Here is a 23052-nt window from a genome sequence, read left to right as displayed (position 1 = left end):
TTGTAGGTCTTTGATTCATTTTGATTTTAGTTTGTGTAGGGTGAGAGAGATGGATCTAACTTCATTTTTCTACATATAGATATCTAGTTTTCCCAGCATCATTTATTAAAAAGACTGTCTTTTCTCCAAGATATGTTTTTTGGCACTTTTGTCAAATATCAGACAGCTGTAGAGTAGGTATGTGGATTTGTTGGTTTAGGACTTTTGTCTCCTTACTTCTTTGAGTTGGAATAATGTCAGAGAATGTTTAGTTCAGCAGCAGTCTCTAACCTGTGAACTTTTAGTGTCAGTGTAGGTTCTTAGCACCTCACAGGTTGGGCTGAAATAAATAATAGTAACAACTATTGCAAACAATACAGAGCATTAAAGTAAATACCCAGTGCCTACTATGACATCTTCAACATTAATGACCACCAGTAAACAGGAATAATGGGTTCAGGAATTATGAACAATAAAAAACAATAACCATGAACCAGATCTGGCTTTAAAGCATATAACACATGTCAATTATATAATTTATAGTAGTAATAATTGTATCAGCATTCCTGGTGGGGCATGAGTTATATAAGTCAATTAGTTCTGAAAGATGGTAAAAGTAAAGCTAATTTGGGGGAAAGGATGTGATAAGAAGTTAGAAAAGAGTTTACAGTTTCAGAAAGTGAACAGAGAGATGCAGAGGAGATGTAGCAGGTGATTCTTCATATAGCAGGAAGAAAAAAAAATAGAAGCAGCAAAGTATTAGGCGAGAGCACAATAGAATTTGGCCAATTAGCAGGAGGAGAGAAATAAACAAATGAAAATCATACAAAACCAATAAACCTGAACCCTCAAAAGACAATGCTAGGAAAAAATAATTACATTAAAAATGAGAGATAAAGAAACTAATAAAAGTATGTGTAATATGTCCCTGAACCAGTCAGTACAGCAGGAACTCTTATGTGTGTGGGCGCATGCGCGCGTGCACGCGCACACACAAAACAGAGAAAGAATAAAAATAAATTAAAAAATTTAAAAAAATTTAAAACTATCTTAATGAAGAATGAAGGAACCATCTCCATTGAGGTGGTCAAAATAGTTGGCCCTATTGGATAGTCACTGTCTATTACCAACAGTCTTGCTTTCCATATCTTTAGTTACGTACTGATAGAGCAACGGGTGAAGGGTTGTTAACTCCTTGCTGTTTTCGTGTTGCTCCCTGAGCTGCCAGCTGGAGTGATCTAACACTGAAGCTGTTTGGTACATGACTTAGCTTTCCTTCTCACCAGTGTGAGATGGGAGGGTTTGGGAAGCTGTCAGTGGGGGTTTTGTCCATTTCGTGCACTCCCAGTTTTCTGCATCATTCTGTGAGGGGCCTTCCAGCAGGTGATGCTGACATCTCAACAGGTCTTAGAGCTTTGTTGGGTGGTACCTTCTTTGGAGAGACTAAAATGACCTGCCCCTAGGGCTAAACATTAGCCAGTTTCTTATGCAGGTCTGGTTCTCAGGAGCCTCCACTCACTGCTGCCCAGGAGCACAGCCTTTCCAGCTCTCGATCCCAGTCCACTTTAGTTGGTCATGTGAGCTGCCCAATGCAAAGGAGAAGGAAGTTGGGTTCCCCTTTGCCCTTATGACTTGAATGCCCCCAGGTACAGTTGGTTACTCCACACCTGTTTCACTTATGTTCCATCAGGCTCAACGTAGGTCATTAGAAAGCTGCCTGCTGAGACATTCTGGCTGTTTTTTTTTTTTTTTTTTTTTTTTTTCCCCTTTTGTCCTGAACTCTTCAGTCCTGCAGTTGCCACTGTGGCAACATTGCCTCAAGATGGCTCCTGCCTCAGTTCTCCATGGCCAGTTGAGATATGGAGCATGCTTTTCAAGTTCCAGCATGCAGTGTGGCCTTGGATTGGCTAAGATTAGGCAGTAATTTTTTTTTTTTTAATCTCAGGCCTTTCTGTACCCAAACTGTGACATGTCCCCATCCCCCAACCTTGTCTGAGGTGAATCCACACTGGTGATGCCCATGTGGCAGCCAGGTGGGCTCTGATGTATTCTTTATTCTTTGTTTATTGTACCCAAATTTCTTGTTCAGTATTGAATTTTGGCAAAATTCCTTTTTCATACAACCCCCACGAGAAGCTATACACTTAGTGCTTTGGTCTCAGGCCCATGTCACAGCTTGGAATGCAGGTTTCCTCTACTCTGCCATCTTCCAGGCCCCATGAGTAGATATTTATGAAAATGCAATGCCTCTTAATTTAAGGATAAAAGAACATATCTAGTAAGTGCAAATATCTATGATAGATTTGATATCTCTGTTTCAAAGAGGTGCGTCCATAAATTTTCGCATACATGAAAATACTTTCTCCTGCTTTCTGAAGATTTCTGAAGATTTTCATGTATAGAGAATATACTAGAAGTTGTGGGTAAGTTGAGGTTTTGAGTTAACATAGTTGTTTGGGTAGCATGACACTTTCCTCTTCCCATCTCTTTTTGGTAATCTCTTGTTTAAAAACTTGTCAAATTTAACCTTAAATCATAGAAATGCTAATAATTAATTTTCAGGCTGATTTTACATTAATTTTAAGCTCTCTTTAGTTTTCAGTTTCCTCTTTGATGAAAAATGTGGCTATAATAATGAACACCTCCTGCTGAACTTGAAGAGAGACCGGGTAGAGAGTAGAGCTGGATTCAATGTTCTACTGGCTGCGGAACGGATCCAAGTTGGCTATTATACAAGCTTAGACTATATCATTGGAGACATTGGAATTACAAAAGGAAAACACTTTTGGGCCTTCCGTGTGGAGCCATATTCATACCTAGTGAAAGTAGGAGTTGCTTCCAGTGATAAACTACAAGAATGGCTCCATTCTCCCCGGGATGCAGTTAGTCCAAGGTAGATCTTTTGACGTAGAATGTAATAATGTTTTTGAAAGTAAATATCCTTGGATAGCAAGATAAGCCTGAAAATATACTTAAACTTACCTCTTATTCTTGGAGTATGTACTTCTTAGAGTTAGGTTGTGGCTGGGTGGCTGACTTAGGAAAGGAGCTGGGTTATCTCATTGAATAATGAGAGCAGCAGTAAATTTTTGATGCTCCAAGGAAATAATTATGTTTTAGATGCCTTGATAATGATATCACCTCACAGTTTTAAGTTTTCAAAGTCTTGTACATGGTACCTTAATAAATTATAAAAATTATATATATATATATATATATATATAGAGAGAGAGAGAGAGAGAGAGAGAGAGAGAGAGAGAGAGAGAGAGAGAGAGAAATGCCTCTAATTGCCATACTTCACAATTGATACAAGTTGTTCTTTGGTTATGGGACCCAGTTTCTTTAAAATTTCCCATATGTCCTTAACAAAATTGGGTCACAGAAGACATGTTTGAAAGCGAAGAGTTCTGATTTCTTAAGAGATTGAATAATGGAGATTGTGCAGTTTAGTTTTTTTGGATAGGATAAGAAGACTGGCATAGTTAATTTTTGACCACTTATGTGAATGGTATACCAGATTAATAATATGATAGGACCAATTTTTTTTTTTTTGCCCAGAGATGAGAAATTTACATAATGCCAGATATTATTCTCATAGGGAAGTAGTTAACTAAACATAGTGGCATACCCAGTTGATATAATACTAGATTTAATGTTTAAAAAAGTTCATAACATGAGAAATATTAGAAGTGATCAAACTTGATTAAAATTGTTGTTGCAGTGTGATCTCAAATATGTAAGAAGCAAACTATACATAGGTAAAAAATGGAAGACTCTCCGGAGGCTGAGGCAGAAGGATTGCAAGTTCAAAGTCAACCTCATTAACTTTAGAAAAGACCCGAAGCAACTTAGTGATGTCATGTCTAAAAAATAAAATAAAATAAAATAAAGGGTTGGGGATGTGACTCAGTGGTTAAGCTCCCCTGGGTTTAAAACCTGGTACCAAAATGAAAAGAGAAAGAAGGATCATATAGTCAGCTTTCATTGTTTTATAATAGAGGCAGGGCAGATTTCTTGATTTAGACAGTTCAATTAGGAAACAGTTCTCAAGGAGAAGGACACAAGCTTTATTTTTATTTTTTCCTCTCATGAAAGTGCCCATTCATTTTACTTGGCCTTGGATTAGGACATGTATCTTGCCTTTGTGTTTCCTTATATATGACTGTGTGCCATGAATATTTCATCTTTGACCAGTCATTTCACTCCCCTCCCCACTTCTTTAATTTTGGTAGACCAAAGTTATTGAAGAATTTTTAAGTTCTCACTTGTGTGTACATTGAGGTAAAAATGGATAATGTCTCATGACATGGAATTGGGGACTGAGTATGCTTTAAGTTGATTTTTTAAATAGAAAACTCATAAGGTAGAGGTTATTTCTACTTGAAGTCAATTTATATTATTTTGTGAAAATGTTTTGAAGATACTTGAAGATTTAATGGATGAAGGTACAGATACTGTGTTGTGTATTGTGTTTTAGATATGAGCAAGACAGTGGGCATGACAGCGGAAGTGAAGATGCCTGTTTTGATTCTTCACAACCTTTTACATTAGTTACTGTAGGCATGAAGAAATTTTTTATTCCCAAGTCACCTACTTCTTCTAATGAACCTGAAAATAGAATTCTTCCCATGCCAACAAGTATAGGGATTTTCCTGGACTATGATAAAGGCAGAGTGAGTTTCTATGACATGGAGCATATGAAGTGCCTTTATGAGCGCCAGGTGGACTGTTCACATACGATGTATCCAGCATTCGCATTAATGGGCAGTGGAGGAATTCAGCTTGAAGAACCCATCACAGCGAAGTACCTGGACTACCACGAAGACATGTAGTTGAAATATCCAGTGTGACTGGGATGAAAAGTGTTAACAAAGGAACACCTTAATGTTAGCCTTTGTAACTAATTAGATAACATCCAAGTCTTGGTCACACACTTGTTTTTAGTGTCTGATTCTTCTTAAAAAACAAAAAACAAAAAACAAAAAAAAAAAACAGAAAACCTAAACAGCCTTGTCTCTTCCATGTTACTGTTCTGCCTTTCACAAGTGACAGAGTAAAGACATTCTTTCCTGGTTAATATGGAATGGTTAACTTTGCAACTGGATCATCTTTCTCTTTATGTACAGGGAATCTAATTTATATCAGCTGGTATTGCTTTTTTGGGTGGGGGAGGGATACAAAACTATTTATTATGGTTTTTTTGTGTTTGGTTTTTCATTTTTATATCATGTTTATGTCAAGATAGTTTTAAATGGCTGTGGGTAGAAATGAGTACTAAGCAGTGTGTCTTTCATTTGATTTTAACAAATTATTTTTTATCCATCTAAACAAAGTTATAGATAAAGATAAAGAAAAATACCATAAAAACGGTAGCATATTTAAGTGGAAAATTATATATTTCGAAGTGTATTAATAGCATGTAGCCTGGAAAATGAGTACTGCTGGGTTTTTTGTTTTTGTTTTTTAAAGACCACAAACTGTATTGATCAGGACATCTGAAAGAGTTCCTTTAGCTGTAATGCTCATTAACTAGCATGAGTAGTAAACATGATGTCTGATAGAAACAAAAAGTTCTTGGCTAACCCATGAAACTTTTCACGCATATAATTTTTTTTCAGAAAAAATTATCTTCAGTTTTTCTTATTGTATGAAAATATTTGTGCTTACATTAAAGAATTACATTAAATATTTCAGAAATATTAGTGAAGATGGACTGTTATTGCAGTCATAATTATTTTTTTCCCTCCAATTGTCTTGTGATTTTCATTTTATGACACAACTATTACATATCAGATTTTCCTAGTTTACGAGTTTGAAAAAGTTCATGATATATTTATAGTAGCATTAAATATATTGCAAAATGTGGAGTACTAATTGTTCAGTTGTATGGCATTTTCTATGGCTCAATGTTTGGTAATGAGTGTTTGTAGTATAAGCAAGTAAACAAATTTAATTGTTAAGGAATAATTAATTACTAAAATCATAATGACTGTATATATCCGTTTAAAATTTGCAGTTTATTTTCATTTGAAGAACTACATTTTATCTCAATTAGATGTTCATTTTTGAAAGATATTCTTTTAAATAGGTGATTTTTATTTAAACTGCCTATTTTTTTAAGTTAAAATGTTCAGAAACTAAGACGGTCATATATTTTAGCACAGATCACTTATGGAATACTGTTAACATATTTTAATGGAGTAACCAAAACTCTTGGGGGTCTGTTTCTATTTTTATTTTTTAGTGAAAAATCTCTTATTCAGGCTAGTAGCACTAAGTAGAAAATATAGTGGAGAATTTAATAGTCTTTGTTACTCTCTCATCTATGAATAGCACTTTATCACATAGGCTAAACTAAGAAAATATGCAGTGTTATGTGGATCACTGTGCAATGAAGCTGCTGAAGTTGTACGTGTGGTTAAGTTTGACACTCTTAAGCCTTGTGTAAGCACATATCACGTAGGCATTTTTAAATATAAAGCTTTAATAGGAATAAGAAAGTCATTTCAAACGTTGTATAGTACTATATAAATTGTTCAGAATTTCTTTCATTTTTAATAAAAATTAAAAGAAAGTCAAGTGTAATTATTCAGATCTGTACTTGAGGAATTTTTTAGTATGTTTATATGGAAAATTGAAACAAAACGTTAAAAGTTGTAAGCTGCACACAATTATTTAGAGCTAAAGTTTTGTATGAGATTATTTTGGATGGTTGTTTATTACCTTTAATCCTCTTGTGGAATTGATCATGAGAAAAGCTTAACATGAAACTGATATATATCAGTTGTTTAGTTGATCATTTTCTCTATTTCTTTTCTGATCCATAGTAGATTAGATTTTGCCTCGATGAGTGACCATTTATTTTACATTCATGCTCTTGTTTTATGGGGTTTTGGTAGTTGTGTTCAGTGATGGATCATAACAAGTTGTTACTAATGATGGGTTTTAATTTTGTTTAATAAGAGTAGATTCAAGGCTATCCCTATGATACTGTGCTTAATAGTAGGAGTCTCTGTAATCTCTGTCTCCTAGCTCTCTATCTTCCTTTTGGGGATAGAAACATAATCTGGACCTATTAAATCTTCAGTCAGAAACTCTCATCTGGTTGGGCTCTGGGAGTATGTCCCATGGGGGTAGTTAAAATGTAATCAATCTTACTGCTGTAGAAAAGAGTGAGGACTGCTGTCACAGGTGAGAATACTTTAAAGAAATTATGCTCTCACAAGAGTTATCTGCTATTTATGGAAACATTTTGACAAATTGGAGTTTTTCTTGGAATTTTTTTGCTTTAAAAAATAAACTTGAAGGGACTGAGGTGGTTCAGTGGTACAGCACTTGCCTAGCATGTATGAGGCACTGGGTTTGATTCTCAGCACCACATACAAATAAATAAAGGTCCATCAACAACTAAAAAATATTTTTAAAAACTTGAAGAAATTTAGTTTAAAATTTAGGTTTGGAACTATTTTATTCATTTTGCAACAATCTTAATTCCTGCTATCTATGAGACATTGTGCTACTACACACTGGGCATAAAGTGAACAAGACAGCCTCTCTAGGTTCCTTCCTTTGTGGAATTTAACTTCCAGCATGGAGAGATGACCAAAATAAGGAAGGTGCTAGAGAATGCTTGATATGGGAGCTAACGTTAGATTTGGTTATCAGGGAAGCCCTTCAAAGGAGAGTGATGAAAGTTGACACTTAATTGCTAAGGATGAGCCATGAAAACTGAGGTGAAGAGCATTCCTGGTAGAGAGGACAAGAACAAAAGCCTTTGGGATGGTGAATTCTTAGAGTTCTGGCAGGTAATGGAATTCTGCCTAGATGGTTAAAATGAAAAGTTCTAGAAAGGATTGCTTAAAGGTATGGGCAGTGGTAAAGGAAGATACAAGCAATGAGGTGGCACTAGAAAAGACTGGCCATAGCCTGCAGCCACCACTGCCTGTAAAGCCAGGAGGACAGAGGAGAAGTACTGCTCCTGCTACTCAGATCTTAGTGAGAAGTAGGGTCTTTTTCCACATTTTTTTAAATTGGTGCATTATAGTTGTACATAATGATGAGATTTGTTACATATTCATACATGCACACGGTATCACAATATAATTTGACCAGTTCTCACTCCCCAGCAGTTCCTCCCTACCTCCCCACTCCCACCTGTTGGTCCCTTGACTTTACTGATCTTTCTTTGATTTTCATGAGATCCTTGACACTCCCAACTTTTGTTTTCCTTTTTTTTCTCTCTAGCCTCCGCATAAGAGAAAACATATGACCCTTAACCTTCTGAGTTTGGCTTATTTCACTTAATAGTCTCAAGTCCCATCCATTTTCCTGCAAAAGTCATAAGTGCATTTTTATTTTTGACTGAATAAAACTCCACTGTGTATATATGCCACATTTTCTTTATCAGTTCATCCGGTGATGGATACCATTGATGGACATCCAGAGTTTGGCTGTTGTGAATTGTGCTGCTATAAACATGGACATGCATGTATCATTGCAGTATACTATATGTATCATTGCAGATCACTATAGTGAGTGACTAATTCTTTAGAATAAATACTGAGGAGTGGTATATAGCTGGGTCATATGATTGTTCCATTCCAGTTTTGATGAAGGATATTTATGATCTGAAATGTCAGAACATTGCAAATAAAAGGAACTGACTTGAAGACTTAAAAAAAAATGTGTGCAAGTTTTCCCATTTAGCATTCTGATATTTGTTTTTCAGTTAACTGTTTCATGTGGAGATCATCCATAGGATGATTGATGAGTGCTTTACAAGTTTGCTATTCTTTGTCTGAAATCTTGTATTATTTGGAATAGAAAAGAATAAGAAAAAAAAAATAAGAAAAAAAGAATAAGAGCTTTGTGAAGAAAAAAGTATCCTTAAAGTTTTGGCTAGACTTAACTGCAATGTAGAAGTAAGATTATAGAATACTGTCAAAATACATTGAAATGTGCCATACATGAATTATAGTTGATGCTGGGGTTTGATCCCAGAGTGAAGTGCTCTAACACTAAACTATATTCTCAGCCTTAGATTCCCTTTTTAAACCTAGCTAAACTCAATGGTTTGTTTTCTACAGGCCACTGCATGCTTTTGAAAGACCTTAAAACAATCATTGATATACATATTGGCATGTTGTTCAAATGTAGCATGTGTCTCTACTGATTGGCCAGATATATCACATGGAGATCTGCTTTCTTTAAGTCTTGAGCTCCTAAAACAAGAGTCTTAGCACAGAGCTAATATCCTTTAAAATACTATATCTGCCTTGTAATCTTAGGACAGTTGGAGCAACATTGTTTTTCTAACCTTCCTATTAGTTAACACTATGAAATTATGTCATAATCTCCTCAAAGTTAAATGGATATATTGTAATATCTCTAAAGTACTAAACAGTTTATAAAGTCAAATAATGACAAAAGATTCAAAAGATTGATAAAACATCAACTTCCAACCTGCCACCTTCATCCAGCTTCTTAGTGATTTTAACTCTTGTTTCTTCTCTATTTATCTCTATATTAAGATTACTTTCTAGTATTATCATTTGCCAATATCATATAATGTTAAATTATTATTTTAACACCATGTATTCAATATTAAGTCAAGTAGGTGAATTATGACTGCATTTCTCATTTTTTTTTCTTCTTGGAGTTAAATTATCTATTTATTTGTCTTTAAATCTGTTGTCTTACACCTTCCAAAACTCTATAAAATGCTTCTAGTAAGGCATTTACAAAGTGTTTCTGTTTGTTTATCTTGGAGAATCTCTGCGAGTGCTTTTTATCATCCTACTCAATGTGGACTGATTGGTTCCTGGGCTGTCTTTGGGGGTTGCCTTTGCCTTCCACCCAGGGATAACCTTTCTTTCCTAAATTGAATCTCATTTCTGGATCCCAGGTCTTTCTTTTAGTTGGTTTGTGACCTCATTGTAGTAGAGCATATTCTGTAGTCAGTGTCTTGAGAGAAGGTTCAGGAAACAAAGAATTTAAAAAATGTGTGTTCTGAATTTTCTTTCAGTTAATAGTTCAAAGCTGTTTTCCTGGGCATAGTTTTTCAGGGTATAGTTCTATTGTCTACTAGCACCCAATATTTGTTTATGTATTTGCAGTACTAGACACTGAGCCCAGGGCCTTGCATATACTAACTAGACAAGTGCTCTACATCGTCAACGACCTAACACCCAGTCTTGGTAGTTGAGTCTGATGCCATTTTGCTTTTGCTTTTTCTTTCTCCTAAGTACTAGGGATTGAACCCGAGTGTTCTACCACTGAGCTACCTTTCTGGCCCTTGATTCTTGATTCTTTGCATGTGACCTTTCTGTCTTCTTTCAAAGCTTTTTAGCTTATTTTTTTTCCTGTGATGTTTTGAACTTTGATAATATTTCTTAGTGCAGGTTATTTCTCTCCATGTTTTGAGGATTTGGTTATTTACGGTCAGTTCTGGGAGTTTTCTGTGTTATTTCTTCATTGATTTTATCCCCTTCGATTTCACATCACTAACTTTTTGGAGCTCCCCAACTAGTCAGATACTAGACTGCTTCACCTTAAACATTTTAATAGCATGCAACTTTTATTTCATTGATGTATTTTTTTTCTTGCTACTCTTAAACTTTACATTAGTGTTATAACGGGTCTACTTCATGCTTTGAATATAAACCTTGCTTCTCAACCACTGGTGGCTTATTTCACAATCATAAATAAATGCTATACACATCCATATGCAAAGTTTTGTGGATTTACGTTTTCAACTCTTGGATAAATACCAAGGAGCTAGAATGCTGGATCATATGGTTTTCTCGGAAACTACTAAGCTGCCTTCTAAAGTGTACCATTTCGCATTCCCTGTTTAGACACTCCCCTCACCTTGCCTTCTGTCTATACTGAAGATTGAAGAATTAAGACTGATTAGTAACTTTGTATGTAAGGTTTATTGACTATGGACCTTCATTATGGCATAGTCAAGTACAAGGTGGCTTCTACTGAATCCTCCCCACAGTTCAGTATCTGCACATCCTTTCTCTAATGAAAGATCCTTTAATCATTTTGCTGAATAATGGTCCTCTAGAACTGGACTGGGGATTAAGCTGTGAAGTTCCATCACTCAGTAAGTAAATCTTCCTTCTCCTGACCTTTCCTATGGATTTAGTGTTCCTGAGTGAGGAACATCTAGTTTTCTGCAGAAACTCGACCTCCTGTCTTCTTTGTAAGTTGCTGCTGTTGGTAGGAACTCAGGTGGAGGGGAGAGGTAATCATCTGATAATGTAGGGTGGAGCTAGCTGGGAAATGAAAGGTGGGGTTTAAATGCTCCATATCAGTCTCTGTTGGCTGTACTTTTAAATGTATTCAGGATTCAGCTTCTGCTACCTCCAGTCACCACCAACCTCCTAACTAGCTTACTCACAGGTCTGTCTTCTTTAGCCCTATATTAGTTGTACAGCTAAGTCCTGCTATTAACAAACTCTGAAACTTGTAAACTTAACCACAATTTATTATTGTTATTTCAAAATCCACTGTAGATCAGTAAAGGCTTTCCTCCACTGGTGATACAAGTTCCCTTCTTTTTGTGACACCACCTGAGCACATGGTTTCTAAAGTTACTACAGCAGAAAAAGAACCTAGAGGAGTCCTAACAGCTATAAGTACCTTAATACATAATTTGTACTCAGGTTTCCTTGACTGGGACTAATCACATAGTGCTAACTAACAGGCATGGGATGTTAACTGGTGAGTGCCCAGGAAGAAGAGAACCAGATAAGGTGGAGCAATAATAATTTCTCTCTCAAGCCCTTACCCTGTTACTTACTATTCTCAACTGGAAAACCTGAGTGATCCTTTTAAAAATGTATAAGCCACTTCATATCACTCTTACTATTCCTGCTATTCATACAATCCCTCACCACTTTTGTCTATTTTTAGATGTCACATTTTTTATAAGAAACATCTAACCACTCTATTGCAACTATACCTGTCCACCCCCATTCTACTCCCCTTTCCCTGCTTGGTTTTCCACAGGACTAATTTTTTGTTTTGTCTTACGGTGCTGGGTTGGAACTCAGGGCCTCATGCATATCAGGTGAACACTCTACCACTGGGTTACATTCCCAGTCCCTCCACAGGACTACTGAATTTCACTTTTGTCAATGCTTTATTCAACATTTTTATTGCTGTGACCAAAAGACCTGACAAGAACAATTAAAGAAGGACAAGTTTATTTGGCACTCACAATTTCAGAAGTCTCTGTCCAAAGATGGTGAGCTCTATAACTCTGGGTCTCAAGGTGAGGCAGAACATCATGGAGGAAGAGTGTGGCAGTGGAAAGCCCCTCAGCAATCAGGAACCAGAGAGAAAGCTACACTCAGCAAGAACAAACTACCCCAAAGGCACGCCCCCCAGGACCTGTCTACCTGCCTATAGTTACTGCCCAGTTAATCCATATCAGAGGATTAATGGTTGAGGCTCTCATTACCCAATCATTTCGCCTCTAAACTTTCTTGCATTGTCTCACACGTGAACTTTTTGGGGGGCACTTCATATCCGAACCATAATAGTCTGCTTCCATTAATGTGTAAGCTCCACCAAAGCAGGATATACACTGAGAATTTTATCACTACTGGACTCTGAATCTCCCTTGGTTTTCAGTCCTGACTCACCTCTGCCCTCATGGCACATGGGTACCTGAGATTTCTCAGGACCTGGGTGGATAAGTCCACTTGATTTTCATGAGCTTCTCCCTCTGCAGGTTTTTAGATTTGACCTTCGTTGCCATTCCTTGATCTCTGTCTTCATTGTAGTTCACAGATACAGATGTCTCCTAGTTGCGTGGTAGTTATGGTTTCCTCTCTGTTTGTTTACTTTTGGGGTGATTTTCAAGAGGAAGAAGGAGGTAGATAGGACTTGGCCATTTTGAAACTGAAAAAAGTATTTTTGGAATGGTAATTTTGGCTAGAAGATCGGGCATTTACTGTTTATCTATTGGGTCCATAATAAATAGAACTTTTTCTAGATATTTATGATGCCCTAGGAAATAGCTCCTTGACTTAAGAAAAACCAATAAATACCATGGTTTTTGTTTTATTTTTAAACAGTAGAGCTATGGTATAGGGCAAACATGTTCCTTATATTTTGCAGATTTTTTTTGAAAACTTAAAATTGAACTTCTACTGTAAATATGATAATTGATTCAATATTTAAGAGACTGAGGGTCTTTTATGTATGTGTGTGGTGCTAGAGATTGAATCCAGGGCCTTGCACATGCTAAGCACATACTCTACCACTGTGGTATATACATCCTAGCCCTCTACCAAGAGTTTTAAGCTGCCGTTAGCGCCTTAAATTGTGCCTGCACTTGGATTCTTTACACTCTAGATGATCCCTTCCTGTTTTAAGCATAGTACCTCTGTACTGCATGGAAACATCTATGCTCTAGGAATCATTTTTCTTATAATATTTGAGTTACCAGTTTTGCCAAAGGTTTTGATATTCGAATGTTGGAAATCCTTTAAGCATGCTTAATATACCTTTAAGTTGTTGAATGATAGTGAATTTAAAAAACATTCTTAAACCTGGGTGCAGGGGCCTGTAGTCCCATCTACTGGGAGGCCTAGACAGGAGGGCCACTTAAGCCTAGCAGCTGGAGGCCAGCCTGGGCAACACATAGCAGGGCCCCTCGGGCAGTGGTGGTGGCGGGAAATTCGTAAGTTGTAACAGTTAGTACATTGTGATCCATATCTAAAAAGTTGATCTCAGTAGTTTTCAGGTCTTGGGAAAGAGAGAAAACACTTTGAGCAAATAATTTAGATGAGAAGTATTTGTCTTATTTTTGACTATTAGGAATTGTCACAGCATTTAGTGCCCATCTGGCTTTGAATCTAACAGAACATTCTATGGAATATGTTGCACAAATAGTAACAGTAGTTAGTACAGATTATTGGAACCTAAGTGGTTTAGATTCATATCTTAGGTTTGTCATTTAATAACCATGTGATATTAGGCAAGTTATTAACCTGTGAGTTCCATCTTATCTGTAACATAGTTTCTAGTGCCAGGTACTGTGGGTAAATTTGATGATGTGTATGAAGTATTCACTGTAGTGTCTGGTGTAAAGTACTCACTGTATGGTGGTTTCTCACATATATTCTACTTTTAAAAAGCATTTCTGAAAATAGGATTTTACAAATGTTGGGGATACATTTGGATAGAAAATTGTACGAGGGAAATCATAAGTACTATGTTCAACTGCTATTATTTGTATAGCTATCCACCTTTACATGACCACAGCCATCGTCATCATAACAGCTTGCTAGATGACCCTGACATACATCCCCAAGCCATATAGCACAAATTAAGTTATTAAGATAGTCAACTGAGCATGTCGTGCCAGCCACTGACACCTGCACTGATTCTTAACTGACGGTGGATATTAATTGTTTCTGAGAAAGGCCAGATGCTTTCCAGCTGGCTGCCACCTACCTTGGTATAACTCAGCCAATGGATTCCGTTCTCCAGTCTTGGGGTGCAGGGATCTTCCTGAATTGCTGCCATCCAAGACACACTCTCATCCACAGACTTGAATGATTTGTCCTTTGTGCCGTGCTGAGTCTATCTACCTTTTTCTTTAGTCTCTATCCCTTACACTTTTTGGTGAGTGGTTCGGGACTGAATTTTCCCCAAATAATTTGCTTATCCTACAAAACAAACCAGAGAGTTACATTAATAACTTGAGATATAATTCAGTTTGTCAGATAAAAAATAAACTGGTAAGACAATATGACCCAGATGTGTTTCTTTGTTATTGCACAATAGTGAACAAGAACTCATAAAATTCAAAAGAAAAAGACTTACATAGTCTGTGTCAAGTTTTAGGGTCCAAAGTAAAGTTAGTTCACAGCAGATTTCTCTGGTGACTCCTGCACCTGCTGATAGTCTTACTTATTAAAAAGCAGCTTGTACTATATACTATAGAGCTGTGATGCTCACACACTAGCATGCACGTGAGTCACTGGGGTGCTTGTTAAAATGCTGATTCTAATTTAGTTGTCTTAGGTGGGGTTTGAGAGCCTTTTGTGTGTGTGTGTGTGTGTGTGTGTGTGTGTGTGTGTGTATGTGTGTGTGTGTGTGTTTAAACAAGCTCCAGGTGAATGAAGCCAGGGCTGCAGAACCATGGATTCCATGAGTAACTGGACTGTGGTGAGCAGAACAATTCCTCTGTGCATATATGGATGAGGAACTGGGGTAGGAGTTTGGACAGTATAATTTAGTTTACAGTGAAAATTTAGCAGGTTCAACTGGAATGGGAACCATCATCTGAGGCAGGCCTCTTCATATTTGCAGGTAAGGTCAAAATTATTTCTTCAAGAAGTTCTAAATCAGTTTGGTCTTTGGGTAAACATTTGAGAACTCCAAATATACAATATAGGAGAGAGTTTGGACTTCTGAACCCTACTGGGGTTCAGACCTTGGGAAATAGATTTGGGATCCCAGCAGGAAAAAGAATATGCGAGCTGCAGTAGGGATTGGGGATGTGCTTCATTTGGAGGTGGCAGCAGCCTGCCCCACCCAGTCTTCTCCATAGGCCTCTTGTATATGTGCCAACAGGCTATATAAGTGAGCACATGCTCATGACTCTTAGTACATACTAAAAACATAGCTGGCTGGAAGTTTTGGGAGGGAGCTTAAGTATAGCCATCTTGGGCCTGTTCTACAACTTCGCAAATTAAATGCAGGGCTTATAGGCACCTCAGCTATTAAAACAAACCGAGAAATTTTTATAACTTACAGAATGTGAATGAGTAGAATTTGCTTGATTTTGATCCTTTTGTTCTTCATAATGTTAGATGGGGTAATTTCAAAATACATCCACAACTGACTGAACAATTTTTTGGAAGGGATTTATTATTTCAAAATCCTTGCCATTTGCTGCGCTGGATTGTAGCTCAGAGGTAGAACACTTGCCCAGTGTGTGCAAGGCCCTGCTTTCAATTCCCAGCACTACACATACATACACAAATCACCATTTGTGAGTGGTGTTCTACAATCTATGACAACTGCTTTATATAAATCTTACTTTAGTTCTTATACAATCCCAAGAAAAGTGTATAATTTTACCCATTTTACAGGTGAAGAAGACTGATCAATAACCTGTCTAGGTATCAAAGTTTATAAATGGCAGAGCTGAGATTTTAATGAAAAACTAGTCCCAAAATTTAAACTTTGAACTATTTTCCAATATTCCTGTTAAATCTATTTAAATATTGAGAAATGTTTATCAAATATGTGATAATGATAACAAAGTATAATTCCTACTACTAGCATTTTGGGGGGGACGGGGTGCTGGGGCTTGAACCCTGGGTCTTAGGAGTGCTAGACATGTGTTCCACCATGAGCTACACCCCAGCCTTCATTAACTCCTAGGAATCAAGTTCTTAATGATGGCATAAGGATTTCAGTTAGGTTGTTCTGTCTTTGTTTTTTATAAATATTTCAAAGAATGTCATTGGTACAGGGTTTCAAATTGGCCACTCCGGGAGGGATGTACTTATGTTTTGTTCCCTGATCTGTAAATGTAACCAATGTCCATTTTGAGGGTGAGTGGGTGGGGGAGCTTTTTTTTGATTCCTTTCTGCTTTGGGGCAGGGCATGCCCTTTTCATATCAGGTTCACTTCACACCTGTTACTTGCCCTGCCCTTGGAATTCACCAAGGTTTACACAGTTTTGAAAAGAGTTATATAGTAAATGGGGAAGATGGAAAATTTCCAATCTTTTCAATATCTTCAGTAGACTCAGTACTTTCAAAGGAAAACTGTGGAGTTGGTAATGCAACGAGTTTTAAAGGATTCTTCTGGTGTTAAGAAGCCATCTCCATGGGCAATTTTCAGATTTAGATGATTTACTCTAAAATGAATGAAATTCCAGCTAAGGAGAATTCCATGATCACAAGGTATAGAATTATTCTTAGCATTACCTTGTAGAGTCCTTAGTGGAGTTGTGTGTACTATTGTCACATCAAATGTATCTTTATTCATCATCAGCTTATTCTACTATACCTTTTGTCCTTCACCTTAAATTATAAGTCATTTAAGAAATAATTTTAATGTAATATGTGAACAGTTTCATTTGAGTTCCACTTGGGATAATTTCTGTAACTCCTGCAAAGTTTTTTTTTTCTTTTTTCATCAGTTTTTTTTAAATTTTAATTAAAAATCATCAATTTACATAGGGCAATGTTGTTTGATTCATTCTGTTACTTTTTCCCCCTCCCCCCACCCTTCCCACCCCTCTTTTCCCTCTATGCAGTCCTTCCTTCCTCCATTCTTACCACCCTCCTTATCCCTAACCCTAAACCTAACCCTAACCCTAATACTAACCCCTCCTACACCCCCTTATATGTCCTCATCTGCTTATCAGCGAGATCATTTGTCCTTTAGTTTTTTGAGATTGGCTTATCTCACTTAGCATGATATCCTCCAATTTCATCCATTTGCCTGCAAATGCCATAATTTTATCATTCTTCATGGCGGAGTAATATTCCATTGTATATATATACGCCACAGTCTCTTTATCCATTCATCAACTGAAGGGCATCTAGGTTGGTTCCACAATCTGGCTATTGTGAATTGAGCAGCTAAGAACATTGATGTGGCTGTATCTCTGTAGTATGCTGATTTTAAGTCCTTTGGGTATAGGCCAAGGAGTGGGATAGCTGGGTCAAAAGGTGGTTCCATTCCAAGCTTTCTGAGGAATCGCCATACTGCTTTCCAGAGTGGCTGCACTAATTTGCAACCCCACCAGCAATGTATGAGTGTACCTTTTTCTCCACATCCTCGCCAACACCTATTGTTGCTTGTGTTCTTGATAATCGCCATTCTAATTGGGGTGAGATGAAATCTTAGGGTAGTTTTGATTTGTACTTCTCTTATTACTAGTGATGTTGAACATTTTTTCATATATCTGTTGATTGCTTGTACATCTTCTTCTGTGAAGTGTCTGTTCATTTCCTTAGCCCATTTGTTGATTGGATTATTTGTATTCTTGGTGTAGAGTTTTTTGGGTTCTTTATAGATTCTGAAAATTAGTGCTCTATCTGAAGTATGAGTGGCAAAGATATTCTCCCACTCTGTAGGATCTCTCTTCACATTACTGATAGTTTCCTTTGCTGAGAGAAAGCTTTTTAGTTTGAATCTATCCCAGTGGTTGATTCTAGCTTTTATTTCTTGTGCTATGGGAGTCCTGTTAAGGAAGTCTGATCCTAAGCCAACAAGTTGAAGGTTTGGACCTACTTTTTCTTCTATAAGATGCAGGGTCTCTGGTCTGATTCCGAGGTCCTTGATCCATTTTGAGTTGAGTTTTGTGCAGGGTGAGAGATAGGGATTTAGTTTCATTCTGTTGCATATGGATTTCCAGTTTTCCCAGCACCATTTGTTGAAGAGGCTATCTTTTCTCCATTGCATATTTTTGGAAACTTTGTCTAGTATGAGAAAATTGTATTTATTTGGGTTTGTGTCCATGTCCTCTATTCTGTACCATTGATCTACCTGTCTATTTTGGTACCAATACCATGCCGTTTTTGTTACTATTGCTTTGTAATAGAGTTGAAGATCTGGTATTGCGATACCCCCTGCTTCGCTCTTTCTACTGAGAATTGTTTTAGCTATTCTGAGTTTCTTATTCTTCCAGATGAATTTCATAATTGCTTGCTCTATTTCTGTAAGGTACACCATTGGGATTTTAATTGGAATTGCATTGAATCTGTATAGCACTTTTGGTAGTATGGCCATTTTGACGATATTAATTCTGCCTATCCAAGAACATGGGAGATCTTTCCATCTTCTAACGTTTTCTTTATTTTCTTTCTTTAGTGTTCTGTAGTTCTCATTGTAGAGGTCTTTCACCTCTTTTGTGAGATTGATTCCCAAGTATTTTATTTTTTTCGATGCTATTGTGAATGGGGTAGTTTTCCTAATTTCTCTTTCTGAAGATTCATCACTTATGTATAAAAATGCACTGGATTTATGAGCATTGATCTTGTAACCTGCTACTTTACTGAATTCACTTATGAGTTCTAAGAGTTTTCTGGTGGAATTTCCAGGTTCCTCTAAATATATAATCATGTCATCAGTGGACAGGGATAGTTCGAGTTCCTCTTTTCCAATTCGTATCCCTTTAATTTCTTTGGTTTGTCTAATTGCTCTGGCTAGAGTCTCAAGAATGATATTGAATAGAAGTGGTGAAAGAGGGCATCCCTGTCTTGTTCCAGTTTTTAGGGGGAATGCTTTCAGTTTTCCACCATTTAGAATGATATTGGCCATGGGCTTAGCGTAGATGGCCTTTACAATGTTAAGGAATGTTCCCACTACCCCAATTTTCTCTAGTGTTTTGAGCATGGCTGTATTTTATCAAATGCTTTTTCTCCATCTATTGAAATAATCATGAGATTCTTAACTTTTAGTCTGTTGATATGGTGAATGAAATTTATTGATTTCTGGATGTGGAACCAACCTTGCATCCCTGGGATAAAACCCACTTGATCGTGGTGCACTATCTTTTTAATATATTTTTGTATGCGATTTGCTAAAATTTTGTTGAGAATATTTGCATCGATGTTCATTAAGGATATTGGTCTGAAATTTTGTCTCCTGATGTGTCTCTGTCTGGTTTAGGTATCAGGGTGACATTGGCTTCATAGAATGAGTTTGGGAGGGTTCCTTCCTCTTCTATTTTATGGAATACTTTGAGAAGTATTGGAATGAGCTCTTCTTTAAAGGTTTCGTAGAACTCGGCTGAGAACCCATCTGGTCCCAGACTTTTCTTTGTTGGTAGGCTTTTGATGACCTCTTCGATTTCATTGCTTGAAATTGATTTATTTAAGTTGTGTATGTCCTCCTGGTTCAGTTTAGGTAATTCATATGTCTCTAGAAACTTGTTGATGTCTTCGAGGTTTTCTGTTTTGTTGGAGTATAGATTTTCAAAATAGCTTCTAATTATGTTTTGTATTTCACTCGTGTCTGTTGTAATATTTCCTTGTTCATTCCGAATTTTAGTAATTTGAGTTTTCTCCCTCTTTCTCTTTGTTAGTGTGGCTAAGGGTCTATTAATTTTGTTTATTTTTTCCAAAGAACCAACTATTTATTTTGTTAATTTTTCTGATTGTTTCTTTTGTTTCAATTTTGCTGATTTCGGCTCTGATTTTAACTATTTCCTGTCTTCTACTACTTTTGGTGTTGGTCTGCTCTTCTTTTTCTAGGGCTTTGAGCTGTAGCATTAAGTTGTTTATTTGTTGATTTCTACTTCTTTTGTTGAAAACCACCCATGAAATAAATCTTCCTCTAAGTACTGCTTTCATAGTGTCCCAGAGATTTTGATATGATGTGTCTTTGTTCTTGTTTACTTCTATGATTTTTTTTATTTCCCTCCTGATGTCTTCTGTTATCCATTCATCATATAATAGTGTATTATTTAATCTCCAGGTATTGGAGAAGTTTCTGTTTTTTATTCTGTCATTTATTTCTAATTTCAATCCATTATGATCTGATAGAGTACAAGGTAGTATCTCTATCTTCTTGTATTTGCTAACAGTAGCTTTGTGGCATAAGACATGGTCTATTTTAGAGAAGGATCCATGTGCTGCTGAGAAGAAGGTGTATTTGTTCTTTGTTGGATGGTATATTCTATATAAGTCTGTTAAGTCTAAATTGTTGATTATGTTATTGAGATCTATGTTTTCTTTATTCAATTTTTGTTTGGACGATCTATCCAGCGGTGAGAGAGGTGTGTTAAAATCACCTAGTTATTATTGTGTTGTGGTCTATTTGATTTCTGGAATTGAGAAGGATTTGTTTGACGTACATGGATGAGCCAATGTTTGGGGCATAGATGTTTATGGTTGTTATGTCTTGCTGATTTATGCTTCCTTAAGCAGTATGTAATGTCCTTCTTTATCCCTTCTGACTAGTTTTGGCTTGAAGTCCACATTATCTGAAATGAGGATGGATACTCCAGCTTTTTTGCTGTGTCCGTGTGCATGGTATGTTTTTTCCCATCCTTTCACCTTTAGTCTATGGGTATCTCTTTCTATGAGATGAGTCTTTTGCAGGCAGCAAATTGTTGGATTTTTCTTTTTAATCCATTCTGCCAGTCTATGTCTTTTGATTGATGAGTTCAGTCCATTAACATTCAGGGTTATTATTGTGATATGATTTGTATTCCCAGTCATTTGACCCATTTTTGTTTTTTGATATGATTTGGTTTCCCCTTTATTTGGCTATTCCTTTAGGCTAGTTCCTCCTGTTGCTGATTTGCATTGTTGTTTTTCATCTCTTCCTCATGGAATATTTTGCTGAGAATGTTCTGCAATGCCGGCTTTTTTTTTGTAAATTCCTTTAGCTTTTGTTTATCATGAAAGGATCTTATTTCATCGTCAAATCTGAAAGTAAGTTTTGCTGGGTATAAGATTCTTGGTTGGCATCCATTTTATTTCAGGGCTTGAAAAATGTTGTTCCAGGCCCTTCTAGCTTTTAGGGTCTGGATTGAAAAATCTGCTCATATTCTTATTGGTTTCTCCCTAAATGTAATTTGATTCTTTTCTCTTGCAGCCTTTAAAATTCTGTCTTTATTTTGTGTGTTAGGTATTTTCATTATAAAGTGCCTTGGTGTGGGTCTGTTTTAATTTTGTACATTTGGAGTCCTGTAAGCCTCTTGTACTTCGTTTTCCATTTCATTCTTCAGATTGGGGAAATTTTCTGATATTATTTCATTGAATAGATTGTTCATTCCTTTGGTTGTTTCTCTAAGCTTTCCTCAATCCCAATAATTCTTAAATTTGGCCTTTTCATGATATCCCATAATTCTTGTAGATTCTGTTCATGATTTCTTACCATCTTTTCTGTTTGTTCAACTTTGTTTTCAAGATTAAATATTTTGTCTTCAATATCTGAGGTTCTGTCTTCCAGGTGTTCTATCCTATTGGTTATGCTTTCTATGGAGTTTTTAACTTGGTTTATTGTTTCCTTCATTTCAAGGATTTCTGTTTGGTTTTTTTTCAATATCTCTAACTCTTATTGAAATGATCTCTTGCTCCCGTATTTGCTCCTTTAACTGTTGATTGGTGCGATCATTTAATGCCTGCATTTGCTCTTTCATCTCCTTGATTGCTTCCCTGATTGTTTTAATTATGTACATTCTGAACTCCCTTTCTGACATTTCTTCTGCTGTGCTGTCATTGGGTTTTATTGATATAGTATCTAGGTTTGTTTGGGACATTTTCTTCCCTTGTTTTCTCATCTTGGTCAGATGTCAGTGGGACTTTGTGATATTGCATAATTCTTCTATTGGCTTATATTGTCCCTGTAGATTTCCAGTGTATCACCTTCCTGCCTTCGGTAGCCTGAAATCTTGGAGTAACTTGATAATGCAGTGCTTCCAAGGAAAGCTGCCCCTAGTCCTCTACTGGTTCCAGGACTTGGAGCTGGCTCTGTGTGGAAAGGCTCTCACTGGGCAGTCTGCTCCAAGAAGCTAGCCTGGATAGGTGCTTCCCGCCGGAGGGGGGAGGGCTGCGGGCTGCTTGGGGAAATCCCTGGCTGCCCTGTCCTGGTCCCTGAAGCAACCTGCGGGCAGGAACTTGCCGCCCTGGTTCAGGGAACTGAAGCTTGGTTCTGTGCAGAAAGGCTCTCACTGGGGGTCTGCTCCGAGATGCTGAAGAATTTGGCCTTGTGGGAGGAGCTCACCGCTGGAGTGCGCAGGGCCACCTGGGGAGGACTCTAGCTGCTCTGCCTTACTCTAATAAGCCACCCGAATCTGGGCCTGCCGCCCGGGCAGCGCTTCACCGCTTCACCGGGTGGGGGAGACTCACCCCGAGGCTTTATTTTAGTCTGAGTCTCTCAATGCCTCCCCTTCTTGAATACTGGGTTCTGGAGCAACTGGAGATGCACTCACCCTCTAGTCCGCCATCTTGGATCGCCCCCTTTCATCAGTTTTAATTCAACAAAGAGTTGTAATAATCTCCTTCCAGAAACCTTGGACTTACAGACTTGAAAGCTGGATTCAACCCACCATCAGTTCATTTGTATATAGTT

At 37.1% G+C, this 23052-nt stretch overlaps 1 protein-coding gene across 1 annotated transcript in view; it reads left to right on the top strand.

Moving 5' to 3' along the window:
• LOC306663536 (E3 ubiquitin-protein ligase TRIM36-like) overlaps positions 1 to 5013 on the top strand; it is a 33078-nt gene extending 28065 nt beyond the window's left edge. The window contains 2 exon segments of the mRNA XM_079143888.1: positions 2575 to 2872; positions 4457 to 5013. Of these exon segments, the coding sequence (XP_079000014.1) occupies positions 2575 to 2872; positions 4457 to 4811 (653 nt within the window). The 3' untranslated portion in view covers positions 4812 to 5013.
• Positions 5014 to 23052: the final 18039 nt, after the last annotated feature.

The sequence above is a fragment of the Sciurus vulgaris genome (assembly GCF_902686455.1).
Source record: "Sciurus vulgaris genome assembly, chromosome: 6".
Lineage (NCBI taxonomy): Eukaryota > Metazoa > Chordata > Mammalia > Rodentia > Sciuridae > Sciurus > Sciurus vulgaris.
Note: the sequence above shows the minus strand (reverse complement) of the source record. Positions and strands in the feature narration are given on the sequence as shown.